The 17,710-nt window shown below is 43.5% G+C and overlaps 1 protein-coding gene across 6 annotated transcripts in view; it reads right to left on the bottom strand.

Moving 5' to 3' along the window:
- Positions 1 to 7,106: 7,106 nt before the first annotated feature.
- Positions 7,107 to 17,710, bottom strand: part of ACTN1 (actinin alpha 1) — a 93,140-nt gene continuing 82,536 nt past the window's right edge. For 3 of the 6 annotated variants that reach the window (XM_050898383.1, XM_050898385.1, XM_050898382.1), the window contains exons 15-21: positions 17,156 to 17,338; positions 16,265 to 16,399; positions 15,277 to 15,456; positions 14,206 to 14,352; positions 11,522 to 11,587; positions 9,862 to 10,020; positions 7,107 to 8,000 (exon numbers count right to left, since the gene is read on the bottom strand). In XM_050898383.1, the coding sequence (XP_050754340.1) occupies positions 7,842 to 8,000; positions 9,862 to 10,020; positions 11,522 to 11,587; positions 14,206 to 14,352; positions 15,277 to 15,456; positions 16,265 to 16,399; positions 17,156 to 17,338 (1,029 nt within the window). In that variant the 3' untranslated portion in view covers positions 7,107 to 7,841. Of the gene's footprint in view, positions 8,001 to 9,861; positions 10,021 to 11,521; positions 11,588 to 12,137; positions 12,219 to 14,205; positions 14,353 to 15,276; positions 15,457 to 16,264; positions 16,400 to 17,155; positions 17,339 to 17,710 lie in introns of all 6 variants that reach the window. The other 3 variants (XM_050898381.1, XM_050898384.1, XM_050898379.1) reach the window with 2 other exon arrangements.

Raw genomic sequence — 17,710 nt, 5'->3', positions numbered from 1 at the left:
CCTTACAGTAAAAATGTGTTTTCTTGTGTTCAGATGAAATTTCGTGGTTTTTAATTTTCAGTGGATGCTACTGAGAAGAGTCTGGCTCCCTTCTCTTCATTTCCTCCCATCAGGTATTTATACACATTCAGCCTTCTCCAGGCTGAACAGTCCCAGCTCTCTCAGCCTCTCCTTATATGAGAGATGCTCCAGTCCCGCAGTCATCTTCGTGGCCCTGTGCTGGACTCGGTCCAGTAAGTCCGTATTTCTTTTGTGCTGGGGAGCCCAGCAGAGGACACAACGCTCCAGGTGTGGCCTCACCAGTGCTGAGTAGAGGGGAAAGATCACCTCCCTTGACCTTCCAGCAACGCTCTGCCTAATGCAGCCCAGGATGCTGTTGGCTTTTACCGCAAGGCAACTGGTGTGAACCCTTTTTGGTAAGAAAATGGAGTAATGTGACAGCTTAACAAAGCTAACTGTGGTTAAAAAAGAAAAAGTGGGTAGCTGTAGCTGGGGCAAGTATGTCTTACAACTTTGAATACAAAGTTCAGTTGTAAGGCTGTTTTACTTCTTTATTTGATAAGACTGTCCAGGACACCCGAAATGGCAGCCCTGTGACTCTTTCTATGCAAATTCTGTGTAGGTAGCAGAGCGGGACTATTACAGGAGTAGCACCAGAGTCTCTGTGTGCCTGTGTGCTTGAATTGCTGCGTAAGAAGCTCAGAAGCAGAAAAAAGCTCCTTAGGTGGCAGTCTTGGAATGGTATGGGAGTAATAGGGATTTGAGTTACTGGCAATAATGAAGATAAGTCATGCCGGAGGCCCAGTTAAAGCTTTTTTGATTTTATCCCGCATCTCTGCAGTCTCTGGGGTTGTGTCAGTGGGGAAGAATGTGGCTGTGTGTCTGGAACGCAGCTCCAGCTGCTCTGGTGGTGCCTGAGCTGGGCTGGAGTCCCGCTTTCCCTTTCTTGGTTGTGGACACTCTGCATGGGTGGTAAAAGGCATGAAATATATCATTAGAAGAATCTGCAGCATTGCCTCTAGTGCATGGGTAGCGTTTCTGGAAGCTATCATGTGCAAAATCAACTTCCGTAATAAAGCTGTATTTTAGTTTCCTCGTTATTTTGGTTGCACAAAAAGGTTGGTCTCTCAGAAGACCATCTGAAAGCCCACTGGGAACTATTAGTGTCCTGACTGCACACCTACAAATGTAAACAAATACTCAGCTGGAATCAGGATACTTAAAAAACACAATCTGTTTATTGATGGGGTAAATGAACTGCTTGCTTTCTTCCCCGAAGAAGACATTTTATTTTCTCTGTGGCAGAAAGCAGGATGCTGTGGTTCAGTACCACAGATTAGAGATTATGCCCTATTCAAATAAGAAGTAGCAGGAGAGAAATTCTTCATTAAATTATGGTGGTGATATTTGAATGTGTTTAATAATAAAGAAGGTATAAAATGCTTTCCTAACTCTGCAGTTTAAAGTAGTCCTTGGTTTTAGGCAAATCTGTACAACGAAAGCCACAGGGCTCATACAAAAAGCCACGACAGCAATTAAGGAACTGGGGGGAATGGTTTGGGAAAAGGTTTGAAATAGTTGTAGGATGACTGCAGCACTTTTAGACTGGAATGTGACAGAGCTGGGCTCAGTTCTGTGCTCTGCCACGGACCTCCCTGAGGACCACAGGCAAATTGCTTCTGGCTGGAGACAGTAACCACTCAGTTGCTTTCACTGCAGCACCTAACAGGTGCCAGCCACGCAGAAGGAATCCAAGAGCTAGAGCTAGGTCTTGCACAGGACACAGGGGAAGGTAGACATCTGGGGACCAAAAATGCCCACGTGCTAGCCAGTGAGTGAGGAGCTGCTCGGAAGCAGTGGTGAGAGATGGAGGTCTTAACATGCTGCCCCGGCTCAGTACAAACGCACCTGCCTGCAGCTGGGAAACCAGAGCCTTGTTCCACTTGGGATCCACAGCTCGGAGTTGTCTCAAAGAAAAGTGCCAACATCTGTTTCTAGTGAGGACTAACTAGGACTTGCTCTTTTCTTTAGCTGCCAACAGACACGTTGAGACCAACAGCTATGTTTTGTAAAATGGCCTATTGTTTAAAATACCCATCACTCTGGAGGCTTGGGTCCACTGTCTTCCTCAGGCTGAAGATTCAGGCTCCCACCCGCCACAGAGTGCCCTAACCACAGTGTGAGCCTGTGGTGGTGGAGGAGGGAGGCTCCTCTCATTCAAGCTGTGCCACTATGGAGCAGACAACTGAGGCAGAGCAAGTGTAAGGGCAGACCTAGGGGTTGGGGTGCTGGGAGAGGCGTCCTAGGGCCTGTTTCCCACCCTGAGGCTTTGTCCCATGTTTTATCCTTTGACTATTTAATAGAAAATACCTAAAAAATGCCTCCGTCAGGGACTGAAATGCAGGATTCCTTCTGCAAACTGATTGCCTAAACCACGAGGATACGGGTTCGCGCTTTGTCTCCTATTGCTTAGGTGCTTATTCTTTATTTCACAGACAGAGTGAGGCTGGGGAGATGCTCCCTGGCCCAGCCTATTAGGTTTCCCGCTGGTTAAGGGTGTAGTGCTGGGAAGTGGGGATCCCCTGAGGAAGGATGAAGCGTTGAACTTGTGTTACTCTCCTTATGTGAAGATATTTTAGGCAATTAGGCTCTTAAGAGGCAAATGGGTGGCAAACCCACCTAGAGGCTTTGCAAAGCAGCCAGTCTTGCTGGTTTGTAATGCTCTTTGTACACGGGGTGGGGTTTGCAGCCCCCGGTGATAGGGGGTGTTTGCGAGGGGAATGCTCAGGCCCTGATGGGGACTGTCACAGGGGACCAGGTGTCCAGTTGTTTCAATGGCCCGTTCCAGGCCTGCCCCAAAGCAGAAATGTAGGCGTGCAGAGAAGGCTTAGGTGCAACAGGGAAAAGCCTAGTGAGCAATACCTCCAGATTTGGGCAGCAGTTGAACAGAGACTGGATTGCAATTGTAAATATAGGCTTCGCATTTCTACCTTCTAGTCACATCTAGCCCTTTTTCCCTATGTGCCTCCTTCATCTGCACAGTGGGAATAACACTAGATGTTTCCCACAGCAGTAGTGAGAGATTATGCTTTTCCAGACAGTATGAGGATTGGGGTCACTGAGGTATTGCGATAGCTAGAGGTCCTTCTTGATATTTTGCTCCAATGCTTGCTAGGTCACCAGGATGTGAACTACTGACTAATAGCAAGAAGGCGTGAACAAACTTGCTGAGAAGAGATAAGACAGTGATGGGATGTAGTGCAGTTTCTACCAACATATTTTCATGCATGTATGTCCCAGAAATCAAAGCAGAGAACAAAACTGAGAAACTATTTCTTGACCGTTGTGTGGTGTCCAAAGACAGAGGAGGAATCCATTTTAATATGTTATTGATGAGATGTATAGTCTATAGTGGCTGTAAGTCCTCAGAATATAGAAAAGATTAATTTTCTTCTTGCATTTTCAGTGAGTTTAAATTGCTGGGATTTAAATATACCTAAAATAGCCTTATAGAACATCCTTCCCTGTACAAGATGTAATCATCCAACTTTATCCTTCGGAATGGCTGACTTCTCTACTGACTGCAGCACTGAACACATTTTCTCGGTGCATGCTGGGGAATGTTCTGATTACCTGTTTGTCTCAGGATATGCCCTAGACTTTGTTAATCTAGGTTTATTATGCTAAGACTTCCCCAGCAGCTTAGAGCTAATGCAATGGATTTTAAGGGTTTACACAGGAGCAACTCTTTCAGTAGCCAGAGTCACCTCGGCAGTTTGATTAATTCAACAGGATTAAGCTTTCTTAGTACTTGGCTACCACAGGGGTGGAAAAAATCTCTCCTACCCCGGCATCTGTAGTGCAAGTAATGTTGTACAAATAATCTTCTTGCTCTGGTCTGAAAGTCATACCTGCATTCTGGTTTCTTAACGAAGTCATTTTATTTCGAGCTGTTCCTTTTCCCAGCCGTTACAAACAGTCACCCTCTCTTTATTCCTTGCCCTCTCTGTTATTTCCCTGATAAAACCAGTCAGTCTGATTCAGCTGGATGGATCCTCCATGGATGTATGAATACTTCTTTGAAACCAAGTTCATTCAAGGTTGCAGACCAGTTTCCTTTCATTGTCTTCTGAGACTCCTGGCTCTGCTCCTCTGCTCCAAAACCAGATGCTGGCAGCACTGAAGACATGCAACAGTCACAAGATAGATTTGAGAGGCTTTTGGAAATGTGGTTGACATTCTGGCAGGCAAGACAGACCCATGTTGTCTGAGCACTGCTGTGTTTTTTGCCCCTGTACTGTCAGACAGTCATGCTGGGGCAGGTACTGAGATCTCAGCAGCCAAAGATATCAACAGCCATGAAAGGAAAATGGTTGATTTCTTGGGAAAGCAGTATTTCAATTTCCGTGCCTGAAAATAGTGAGTATGGCAGACTGACGACAACAGTTTACCCCTGCATGGGAGATGTGAGCTTGAAGCCGATTGTCCGCTTCTTCTGTTCTTGGCAGGGGAAGGGACAGTCACTGAGCTGCAAACAGCTGTTTCCAGAGATGAATTTCATCAAGGCTGATGTCAGGACTTGGCTCAAGAATGGCATGTTAGCTGCAAACCCACGAGCCTAATACAAAAAGCTGTTTTCCAATTTCAGCATACCAACTGCCAGAGACTGTTAGGCCACATGATTGCAAGATACATCTTGTGCCGCATATGAGGAAGGTGAATGTGTTGCAGCATCCTAGTGCTCCTCCTTGGGTGGGGTGGGAATGGGGAGGCTTTATCTACAGCCTAGAGGGAGAGACCAGGTCACGTAAGCTCTAGCCAGTTTGTCAAAGGCCGTGCCACCTAAGCAGAAGAAATACCAGTACACGTGCCTAAAATTTTAGGCACATCTATTGCCAATATTTTGAACTCTATTCAACTACTCAGAAGCACAGGTGAGGCCTTTCCGGTGCTGTTAACACCTCAACGTCACCAAAGGATGTAGCGCTGTGGTGCCAATGGAGCAACGTTAGCAAGGCTGGAGCCCACACACTGCGACCAATTTGTGGTGTAAGCAAGGATGTGCCACCTGTTTTCTGTCTCATAAAAGCAGGAATACTTACACCCAGCTGGGGTTTTGTGTGAAACCTGGTCACAGAGTGCAACACTGCCACAGCTCAGTAAAAGTTTTTTGTAAAGATTTCTGGAGTCTCCAAGCGTGGACTTGCAGAGCGCTGTCACCGGGATCATTCAAAATAATTTGGCTCCATTCTCAGAGTGGTAGCAGACCTGGGCCCAAGGTGATGGCCCAAGGTGCACCTATGCTCTTTTTCCAGCCCTGTTTCAAAATAACATGGGTCTTTTCTCCAGACAGGGGTCATTCAATACCCCAAGGGATATTCCCCCCCCCCCCCGGTATGACTGTTTAAATTAAAAAAAAAAAAAAAAAGCATGCATAAGTGTATCATTACATCTTCTGGGAGTAGGTACAACCCACAGAGAACCTCAATTTTTTTGACAGTGCAAATCTCCTTTTCCAGGTGCAGCAAACCAAGGACAGGGCAGCTACTGTGGGAGAGGAAAGAGGGTTATCAAAGCAAGGGCAATGGGTACTCTGAGGCAAACTTCAATATAGATTAACTGCTCATGCCTGTAGTCATCCTCTCTGCTGTTTTAGTTTTCAAACAGATAACCTGTTATGTACATTAAAACATGGCAATGGAATCAGCACTCCATATCTCTGAAGAGGACAGTCCCACTTGGAGCAACATAGTAGTGAGTAGCTGAAAATGGGCCTATAGAGGGGCCTGCAAGTGGATTAAATACTGATGCGGCTGCAAGTCCTACATTATTGACAATTCATATCAACCCCTCCAGGCTTCTCAGTATCATGGGTTACAACACAGGAAACTCAGCTTCAGCTCAACTCCAGCACTCATTAACAATGCAATTATAGGTAAGTTACGTGAACTGTCCCCGCTTCAACCTCTGAAGACAAACTATGGCGAGTACAGTCTGGCCTTGTCTATGTATGAAGCTAAACGGTGCTCACTTGCCTGCCCTCTGCGAACATGTTATCCAGCCTACAGGAGAATGCAGATCTTGGTGTCTCCTGTAAGAAGTGTGGAGCAGACATTAGCATCCCCTCTCCCAAATACAGTATGCAGATACTGTCAGGTTGGGATACTACATCACATGCTGCTGTGATTTTTATTGTGTCCTACTCAAGGTCAGGAATAAACCAGAAAGCTGTGCTGAACCCCAATCCAGCATGTACAATGCCTTCCTCAGGACTTAGCTCTGCCCTGGAGAACAGTGGGCAATGCTACTCAGAGCTGCAGGAGCTCCTTGTGAATCTGTGCCTGAATTCTCTGCTCTGGCAGTTGTTACTTCAAAATAAAACCTGCCTTCGGGACCAGAGACAGCAGGATGTGGTTATATCTAAAAACCACTCACTTGAAACATGTCATAAAGCAGTCATGCAGTTTTTTGCTCCTAACTCCATGTTTCCTAAAAAAGTTGTTGAAGGGCAGGAAATGCACCTGTAATATGAGGTGGCTGGGAAGGGATCAGCTGCTTCCCTTCGCTGATTTTCAGGCACATCCGTGTGTGTGTATACTTTATGACTTATTAAAGGTCCCAAAGGAGTTGTTCTGAAGGTTGGTTTCTTTCGAATGTCCAATACGCAGATGATCTTGAGGGCTCCGGAAGAATTTATAATGTCAGAAGATGTGACATCAAGAGCAGTGAGATACTCAATGCTGAGCATGGAGCAGTGGAGGAATTTTTCATAGATGGTTCAAGATATGGTGGTGGTTTGTTTGCACAGGTCTAGTAACTAATTCTGTGCTGGTTTTTAAGGAATAACAAGAATACTGTTCCTAGACATGTGGGTGTAGCAGGGATGGTTAAAAATTATATTAGACATTAATTTAAAGTAGTAAGAAAGCTGTGAAAATTCCAACATCATTCAACAAGAATGAAAAGGTTAAGGGGGAAAGGAAGTTTACCTTTAAAGTATTGTAATTTCAATTTAAAATCATCAATTTTGGATTCTCTTTGTCCTGTTTGTGGTTTCAACTAAATAGGATTAAACAATTTTACTATACAAATGAATAAAGTCTAGATTTGTTATCACAAGAAATTTTTAATATGGTTTGTGACAAGCAATATCAAAGTTATCAACTCTCAAGCTTCATGTTCTGAAACCAGACAACTCTCAGCAACAAAAAAAGTTGTGCACTGATAAACATAGGAGGCATATTGTATTTTTTAATTAAATATGAAAACATGAGCTGTGTACATTATTTTTTCCCTAGAAAACACAGCAATTTCAAAAGTTTATCATAAAATATTTTCATGAAATGAGTGAACCAGCAAACACATGCACTTGTGTGCCTTCCCCCCTCCCAAGATAAACGTGATAAAAGAGACATACGCAAATGTAAAAGTTAACAGAACAAGTGGCGTTTTGTTGTTGTTTGGTTCTTTTTGGAAAGGATGGAATGTAACATTGTGCTCGACTTTCTATGTCACAACAAAAAATATTTGGTGCAATATTTTAACATTTTCTTTTTAAGTTTCAATCTGGTGGAGAAAAATACCTTTTTCTATAATAAAATATGTCTGTTCTTTTTAAAACTTAACTTTTTTGCACAAAATAATTTTGTAAACTGTCATTTCAAGGGCAAGGTAGGTGGTGCCATGTCAATGTCCTCCCCCCCACTTAAAAATGTGATCTGTTATCTGAAGCAAAACAGGGAAACACAAAAAAGAGCGGAGCAGAGGCTGCTTTGCAAAGAGAAAGAAGGGCGTGTCGGACGGGGGAGAGGGGAGGGAGCGTGTGGTGGGACAGAAAAAAGTTAAAGGTCACTTTCGCCGTAGAGTGCCGTGGAGAAGGACATGTAGTCCAGGGCACCGGGTACAGCATCACGGCCGTTGTAGGGTGCCATTCTAGCAATGCAATATTCAGCCTGATCAGGAGGCAGTTCCCGCCGTAATTCATCCACAGTGATGTAGTTCTGCAATGAGGACAAACGATAAGGCGATCGTTACTTTCAGAAAACTGACCTTTGTCAGAGGGACAACCACCTCCTGTCCCCCCAGGGCAGCAGACAACAGTCAGGGACAGGACCCCAACAACTAGACTAGTACTGTACATCCACACAGGGAGCTCTCTGCGCATACACCTTGAGAGGAAATGCAGTCACTCCATACCGTTTGGACAAGAAAATGGTTTTTACAACAGAGAGAAAGATTGTTTTTGCAGGAGAGATGCTGGCACACCTAAAGAAAAGACCTGGAGGTAAGTAAGGTACATTGTTAGTGTAAGACTGTGCCTTCCCGTTGACAGTGGAGGTCCTGCTGAAAGCAAATGCGAGGAAGCGGAAATTTCATTTCGATCCTGTCCCTTCACTGGCAGGAGGTAACAGCTGCTTGTGCTGCTTGGGAGTTGCTGTTCCCTCTCTTCAGAGCAAGGAAAGGAGCCATCCCCACTGGCTCTGGCTGGTGGCACCAATGCAGGCAGCAGACAAGCAAACACTCTGTATTGCTTCCACAGTTCCCCCAACAATCCTTGCCTTTCACAGCAGACATTTTTAATAAGCAAGCAAAACTTCTTATGTAAATTTGGCTTCTGGAGACTCACCGAGCTGAGGTAGCTTGGCTTCCCTCCATGCAGTAGGTAACAGTAGCTGCCTGTTTGCTAACCAGTATGTTGTCTTTAGCTAAGTGACTCACAGGCATTTGCAGTCTGTCTGAACAATGGTTCAAGTTTCACACCATCTCTCTCTCTCCTGTGACTTTTTATTCTTTTTTTTTTCCTTCTGCCTTTCAGTTTAATGATTGCAGTGAATAAAGAGGTATTTTTCTTCATAATGAAATACTGTCTGATTCATGTCATAGTCACTAGAGCATATTAAACACTGACAAGTATATTTAAAATACTGTACAGAGTAAACGAGTTAATAAGTAATACTGTATCCAAAAGTACCTGTTTATTCAGTGATTAGCTTATCTGAATAATGTGGAATTTTCAGGCCTTGAAAGACAATAGGACTGGCTTCAGTCAGGTAGATGTCTAAAGGACAGGTATCATGGGTTTCTATATTACAGATTATGAAAAGTTTACTAGTGAAACATGGAAACCAGTACTGGATTTAAGGGTAACTCATTACAATCTGAGAAATGGTATCCCACAATTCAAGTGAGATGAATAAAATCATTAGCAAATACATAGATATATTAATATTACATGTACATATTATTTCTTCAATTACATAAAAGATTAGTGGGGATTCTTATATAAGAAAAATAAGATTACACAATTTCTTAATCAGCTGGTTCCACTGATGATGCAAATATAGAAAATTAATACTTTTAGTATCATCCTGTGAGTTTTCCTACTTTTGACCAATTTCTATGATTAAAAGATGCTCCTCTTGCAGATACAGCATATCCTCAATGAAAATCTACTATTGATTGTATAAAAACTGCTAGTGACACATGTATTCTGAGAAAGGTCATCAAAAGTTTACAGCTATCAGTAATTAATAGTTTTTCAAAACTAATCAAGAACCATCTGCTGAATTTTATAACAATGCTGCTGAAATAACAAATTGCAACCAAGCTCTTAATTAAATTTTTAAAGCAAGAGTGGGCAGCAAAGTTCTGACTGACAGCTGAACAGGACTTTCAAGTGCCTTGGCAGGCTGCTCATTAACCCACACTTTAGCCTTGCACTCCTCCAGCACTGCACAATGTTCCTGTGAAAATACCCTCCACGCTACAGAGTGCTTCCCTCGACACTTTCTCTCAGAGAAAAGAGAGAAAAAGGAAAGCAGGAGCAATGCAGATGCAGGAAAGGAAGATGTGGAGCCTGACCTTATCTCCAGCCAGGATCTTGAAGGAAGCCATAACCTGGTCAGCAGTATCCGTATCTGCTGTTTCCCGGGACATGAAGTCGATGAAGGCCTGGAATGTCACTACACCCAAACGGTTAGGGTCAACGATGCTCATGATGCGGGCAAACTCTGCCTCTCCCTGGAGAACAAGAGAGTCATGTAAGCCTGGACATTTGGGCAGCAGTACTATGAAAGTGGGGAGAAACTGTTCAGCAGCACATCTCACAGCTAGAAAAACAAAGCCAAATAGAAACCACCTCTGTTTTTTTTATCAGGATATTCTTTTTTAGCTTGCTGTTGTGTACAAATGCTTCCCACTCATTTGTCCTTTGGAATAAAATATTCTCAGCTGTGCCCGAGGATAACATCCAGCTCCATCTAGCTCTAGGACAATGCTCCTATCAGGGAACAATATCACACAGACTTTAGGGGAAGACGCAAATTTCTCTGTAATGCATGCCGTGCTAGATGTCTCTAGCAATATTTGAAGATCTCCATTCCTCAAATCCTTTTACTTTCATTTACTAAAAGAGAACTTTTACAGTTCTCTTCAGCTGCCAGAACAGAAACCACCAGAAGAAACGTCTCTGGGGTCTTTAATAGGATCTGGTTCATCTCAACTAGACAGGCTTTGGAAAGAAGGACTTGCACATCTGGAGTGGCCCAGGGAAGTAGCCTTTACAGGGAAGATCCTACAGAGAAGTTTGCTACAGAAGCCAAAACCTTGTAGTGTAGTTTTCTGCATTTTTTTTTGCATATAAACAGAAGATCATCTATTCTCATCTCTGGGACTCCTTCCTCCCCAGGCAAGGAGGATGGGAGAGCAAAGCTTAGTCTTCTCCTGGGAACAGGCTCTTCTAACACATCTAGAACAGTACCTTCAAGAGTAATTAAGGTATCTAATCAAATGTTACTGCGGCTTGGCACACTACACTAAAGAGTCTGTATTTATACTGGGCTGATGAGTAAGATGAATAAACACTGCTTTGCCTGACATCAGGAGCAAAGATACTGAGAGTACAGCTGAATATATTTGCACTACGCTCTTCTCCTGCCCTTGGATGAGCATCAGTCTTCGGTGAAGCTCTTCCTATTAGTTATCGTGCCTCTCAAGGTGCCACATGTTACTGTTCTGAATATGCAGGTACTCTGGTGGGGGAAAAGGTATGGGGAGGATGACTGGAACTTGAACTTACTTACATGTACAGGAAGAGAGAAGTCAAATAAATGGTAGGAATGAGAGCAGCAGCGTTTGAGTGTATTCAGAAATCAGGTTGTGTATACTTCCAGATGAATTCAACTGATATTTAGGGCTGGGGAGGTTGTGTGTGCTGTGCAGAGTGCAGGTACCGAAACGAGGAAGTTTATTGTTTCTTCCACTTGTAGCTACACAGTTTGATAAATATAATTCTTATTTGAAATACACAGGAATTAGACAATGATTTCCATTTTTCTACCTTCAGCTACTGCTGCGAGACAAGAATTTTACATGTACAAGTAATACTAGACTTAACATCCATTGCTGATAATTCTGGAAAAAAAGGCTGTATTTACCTTGATTCACTACACATTCTCCCTTTATTTTTGAAGGTTCCTACAAGAATCACTTTGAACAGGAGTGACAGAGGGCTCTACATTACCATATTGTAACCCATGGAGATAAGGCAGGCTCGGAAATCTTCACAATCCATCATACCAGTCTTCTTCTACAGCGAATGATGCAAAGACGGAAAAAGCCAAGAGAGAACAAGGGAGACCAGTCCAGGGAGAAATGAACCCACAGGAGACATTACAAAGAATGAGTTTCAGGGGGGAGGAGATGGAAGGAAGGATTTACAGGACAACGAAAAACAACAGAGGAAAGGTAGTTTGTGAAACCATAAAGAAGCAAAGGTGGTTTTGGACATGGAATAGTTTACACACAAGGAATATATTGATGATGAAAAAAAGGAATGCAGATACCAAGCAAGACAGATTGAGGGATAGACAAGAAAAGGAGTGTTAAGTGACACAGAAGTAAATGGAATAGTTTGAAGACATAAAAGGAATTCTCCCAAGACAAACAATTAGGGAGTTAAGAAGGAATAGATACCAAAGTACATTTAGAGAGGAAGTAGTATAGAAAAGTGATGTATATATAGTCAAACACAAGAACAGCAATGACAGATGGATTAAGACAAACAAGAAAACAAGGGAAAAAACTGTTATTTTTTCACAGTTTAACATCTGTCTGTGTTCACCACTAGCATTCAGTACCTGTGCATCGTTTCCAATATCGTAACCCAAGCTGATGAGACAGGCTTTGAATTCCTCAGGGCCAAGTGTGCCGGAGTGGTCCTGGTTATGCAGTGTGCCAGGCAGCAGGACATGCAGTGCCAGTGGGGTGATGGTGTGGGGCAGAAGGAAGAGAGACACAGAGGAGATCCAAGGGAGGTGGAAGGACAACAAACAGGTGCACCATGCAGTGGGTGAGGAGAGAGGGAGAGGAAGAATGACATGCAGATAGAAAGACAGGGAAGAAAAATAAAAAGTGCACAACATTAGATATCACAATGACATTTCAGGATGTGCTAAAAATGCTCTTGGAACAGTTCCTTCTCAGAGAGCTCGTCACATCTTGAGAGCATTTGAATGACAAAAACAGTTGATGCTCAGAAGCCTCAAGATCTCAATCTCCCAAGTGAATTACTTGCATCACTGATTGTTATCCATAGTGTCAGAAGCCCTGTGTTTCACTAGTAACCCGGAGTGCAGGTAAGCAGGCAGAGGCAGTGGGAAGCATTGCCTTAATCTTCTAGTCAAAAGTCCCACTAAAGGAGTAGGTGAGGGCAGGTATGTTTGGCAACACACCCAAAGAAGCTTAGCTGTCAGGGCATCCCAGGAACAGACAAGGAAAAACAGCTGAAGCTCAAGGGAGCAGTGTTATGGCTGTATTTATGAGACCTGCACATGAGGTAGAGCTTTGACTGGCAAAGCTATTTCAAGTGCTCAGCTCTGCGAACAGCACTGCTGTACAGCAAAGCACAACACGGCTTGGCAGCTGCTCTTCCATTTGCTCATTCCTCGCTCCTCCAGTGTTTGCATGTACCCATCAAACTAGACACAAGCTACTGCAGGAAATGAGAATCCCCACCCCCCCTGCAGAATTTTAGCTCAGGACAGCCCCCAAGCGCTGACGAGCCCCTGCCTGCTGCCACCATCTCTGGCCAGATCAAGGAAGCTACAGACAGGATGGTGGGGCCAATTCCAAGCGACTTTCCTCAAAAAATCAGCTTTTAAAGTCAGCGGCAAGCCTTCATAAATCAAATACACAGTTGAAGATCGGAAACCCACGTGCTCTCTGCATTATCATTCAGACTGTTGTGGAGGAGGGGGCAAATGATATGAAGGTCAAAACATAAAATCTACAGGGCTTTATGGGTCCCTCTGCTAAGACAAGAAGCCATGGTTTTTGTTTTTCTTAGGCAGCTAGAGAAGGGCTGAAATAGCCAGTGTTCAGCAATCTGAAAGTGTTGCCAATATCTGAGGGCAGGCTGCAGCCCTGTTCTCTGGAGACCTTTCAAGCAGCCTGGCTGGTGCAGCAAGTGGTGGAGAGCAACCTATATTTGCATCACTGACTTAGTATCTCTGCAGGCTGCTCATGGATTTCCAGACAACATTGAAAGGGTTGATAATGGAGCCGGTTTCAGGCTTGGGCTGCTGTCTCTGCTTCCCTGCATGACACCTTTGTGATTCGGGTTGTAGAAGGAAGAGCTGCAGACAGGCTGGCAAATTGAGGGGAGGAGAATTTCCTTTAAGGAATTCCTTTCTTATTGCACCCGTTAGGGCCTTGGCATGTATTTCCACAGTAAGGCAAGGCAGGCTTTACATCAGAGTTTATCTACGTCATGCAATGCCATGGTGTGTATAGATCCTCCTGTTTGCTCCATACAAGAGCAATACTGGTTTCTTCAATACAGGTTTATGTGATGGTATGTCAGAGTGGAGGACAGCTGCTCCAAAGAATTCTATAAATCAAGATAATAATCTGCTCTCTGGAGAAGATGGGGTAAAAGTCTAATTTCCTAAATAAGCCTTCAAACTTTTCCATACTTTAGCTTTATCAGGAAACTTAGCAGTTGCCTGTGAAGATATACTTCTCCTCCCAGCCTAATGATCACTTAGTAGTCTTCACAGGAATGACTGCTCCAGAGGAGTGGCGTTTCTAAGAATGAAACATCTTCTGTTGATCTAGTTTTATCACAGTGACTGTTTGTTTTTTATTGCACTGCGCAATCTACATGAAAGCTTGTAGCTTACCAAGCTTCAGTCAGCACTGACTTACCCTGTCGAAATGGTTGAAAGAAGCCCGGAACTCGTTCATCTGTTCCTGGCTGATTCCTTTGGCATCACGGGTCAGAATCTGGTTTTCCACTTCGTTGATAGTTCTAGCAATTGTTGTTAGTAACTGCTCCCAGCCCACTCGGATATGCTGGAGAAAGAGGACAGGACAATTTTTAAATTAAAAAGTAGCTCTTCTGCCTCTGAGGCCAGTGGATAGAATGTGCTACTTGTTGCAAATAAATGATCCTGGTGGCCAAGGCAGGGGAAGTCCATTTGCTCAGAAAAGCTTCCTTCTCATCTGCAGTGTGAGCTAACAGATGTTTAAAATCTGAATTTTGACTGAAAAAAATATTGAAGAGGCCAATTCCTGATCTTAAGAAAGTCTTGGTCCTATTGCAAAGTTCCTTTGCCTTGTCAGAGCAACATACTGGGGGCCTTTAACACAAATGAGAATCAAACCCAGTGCTTCTAGGACTTAGTTGGGCAGAAAACTCTCTTTACCAAGAAAATAAATAAACCACAGTCCTTGGAAGACACTGGTGCTCCACTGCCTCTGCTGTTGCTTAATGGAGAGCTGGCCAGAAACCAAAAGACAAGTTTCAAAGCCCGTCTGTGTTCTGCTGGACTCATGTTGAACTCAGATTGCTTCCAAGATACCTCACGTTGTCAACAGAAAGCCAGACTCCGATTTTGAAAAGCTTTTGTTGGACTTTTTTCTTCTGACAGGCTGTGGCAGCTCAAAATCACCAGTACTCCCCTGGTCTTTCTAATCCCAGCTAACAGGCCGCCACAATCAGGTGGCAGGAGAAAAGAGATCAGCCAATTTTTCAAGCAATACTGTTGATCTCATTCAGGTTATTTCTGTTGTCTGTATTTGGAAGTACATTGGAATGGGTTGGCATGAAGTACAGCAAGGCAAAAAAGAAATTCAGCGACATGTTGTTGCATGCTTGGCCACATTGTCAAGCTCTCCATTTTCCCAAGAACCACAAGATGTTGCCAGAGCTAGATATGGCTGATGCTAACTGGCCACAGCAGATGAGGCTGTCTGATCTGCTGCCAAAACATTTACCTCCATGGTGTAGTTGGTGTGCTTGTTGTCAAAGATAAGTGCTTCCTGGATCTGTTGGTGGTCTCCTTCCAACTGGTCAATCTTTGGTTTGTAATTCACAATGCTCTTCTCATACTGCCGCAAGTGGTTGAGCTGGTCCTCCAGGGTCCCATGCATCTCTATTGAAATGCGGCCAATCTCCTGCATTAGCAAAGCCAAAGGAGTTAGACCCCATTGGAAGGACAAGCCTCAACATGCTTGACATTTATTGCAGCTAATTCACGCTCACACAGGATGATGATTCAAAAAAAATATCTCATGGAGCAGTTACTTTAAATGAGCCGAGACAGTGTCAGCAAAAATTTTAGCAGAGCCCTGAACATTTTCCAAGTGAGGTGAGTCACATGAGATGTGTCTAATACAAGGATACAAAAGAAAAGGAAACTGCAGTCCATAAGCTAGTAATGTGCCAAGCCAGATCTTTTTCTGATGTACTGTCTGCCACTTAGTCCCTTCATACAGACATATTTTGGTAATTGCTCTCTTCTTTACAGCTCCTGCCATCAGTAATAGCTTCATATTTTTCCATTTCATCAACTCCAATTACTTTAACTCAAATCTTACCTAAAGAGAGAAGATCTCCCTTAAAAATGTCTCCTCTGCTGACATTTAATATGCTAATTGTATTTATTTTGTCATGTGTATCAAGACCATTGCTGTGAAAGCAGTTACACAAAATATGCCTCTGATCTAGGGTTTTTAACTTGCTGCATATAAACACAACTCTATTAAAATATCAGTTGTTCCCCATTTTAAGTCATGTTTTTTATTTCTGTTCTAAAGAGTTAGGGGAAGAAAAGTACAAGCACTTCAGTAACTGATATCAACCTTGGGATTCTCCATATTTTCTATAAAAGGTTCTCTTGCTGTAACCTGAAGGAAGAATGACCGTGACAATAGTCAAGAAAGACCAAGGATAAGAATATCTTCAAAATGAGCAAAGCACTACCTCCATCTTGGTCTGGATCCAGGGTCCAATGACATTGGCCTGTGCACCAAACTGTTTACGAAGTCGTTCATTTTGCTGCTGGCGAGCATGTTCTTCCATCAGGGCTTGATCCCTTCTGGGAACCAGTTGCCGCACCTACAGCAAAGAGTAACAGCAAAGAGTAACAAAGTGTGCAGTTTATACATACAAAGGCACGTGTATAGTAAATGTAGAAATTGCCGCAAGGAAGGGAGGAGTGGGTGTTTGCACTGAAAACAAGCAGTCATACAGTTTAGGACATGGTGGGAAGGCTCATGGAATGTGAATCCTATCTGTTGTAGGATGCACGCTACAAACTCATCTCAGGCCATGGAAGACCAGAAGCAGCTTCCATTCAATACTTGGGTTTTCGGTGGCTCATGTTAACTGAATTGCAGGATCCTGTTCAGATCTCACTTTGGTGATCTTGTTTGGTAGTAAGAACCATTAGGACAGCTGGTATGGAGAGTAGCTGCTCTTTTAGGAGTACAGCAAGGGAAGGCTACTTGGCTGCAGAGATAAAACATCTGAAGGGCTGAATGTTGAAAAAGGATACTGACTCATATGCCATACTTACTTGCTTGTCAGGTCAACTGAGGACTGAAAACCTCAAAGCTTTTAATTTAGCACCTTTCATTATAAAAATAGCAAGTAAAAGGGATCTGACACCCCTTAGGCATTTATATGAAAGATCTCTTCCACTTTCCAAGCACATGGCAATTGAGCCGAAAACAAATGACAAAAAAAAAAAAAGCTCAGCAGTAAGCATGAGAGGGTAACTAACTGAAGAGTAAACAATCCACTTCCTGGGGTCCCAGTAACTGAGCAGCGGCATTCCCCCCACACGAACTTGCAAGGTTGGAAAGAACTCACATGTTCCCATTTGCCATTGATCTCGTGTGGGGTGATTGTAGTGTAAGGATTCGTTCCTGCCATGTTGACATGGTATGTCTGGACAATCTTTGAGACTTCATTGTGGATTCCCAGGATGGCCTGTCGCTCCTTGTCGGCATCTGGCAAAGTGGCTTTGAACTGTTCGTGGGCTGTGGTCAATCCCTGTAGAAGGAAGGCAGCAGCAAAGGGAGGGTAAGAGCATTAGTTACTGAATAGCCTCTTCAGCAAATGTATCCCTGCAGAAGTGACTGCAAAAGCTTGCATATTCCCAGGATACAAAGCAGGCTACTCTAATACACTTTTCATGTTCTCTCAGCATCACTAAACAGGCTGTTTTAAGTAGTTAAATGATATCTCGTTTTCCCTCTGTTTCTGTCCCACGTCGACCAGCGAGAGAGATCACATCCCAAAAAATGGTGGAATAATTCTGGCTCATAATTTAGGGGGAACTATTTCTCCAACACTGCTCAGTGACTGCCTGTCAGCCCCTTTGGGAAGCAGGTCTGATTACTAGCATCACTATAAAGCAGTCAC

This window comes from Gymnogyps californianus, chromosome 5 (genome assembly GCF_018139145.2).
Source record: "Gymnogyps californianus isolate 813 chromosome 5, ASM1813914v2, whole genome shotgun sequence".
Classification (NCBI taxonomy): domain Eukaryota; kingdom Metazoa; phylum Chordata; class Aves; order Accipitriformes; family Cathartidae; genus Gymnogyps; species Gymnogyps californianus.
Note: the sequence above shows the minus strand (reverse complement) of the source record. Positions and strands in the feature narration are given on the sequence as shown.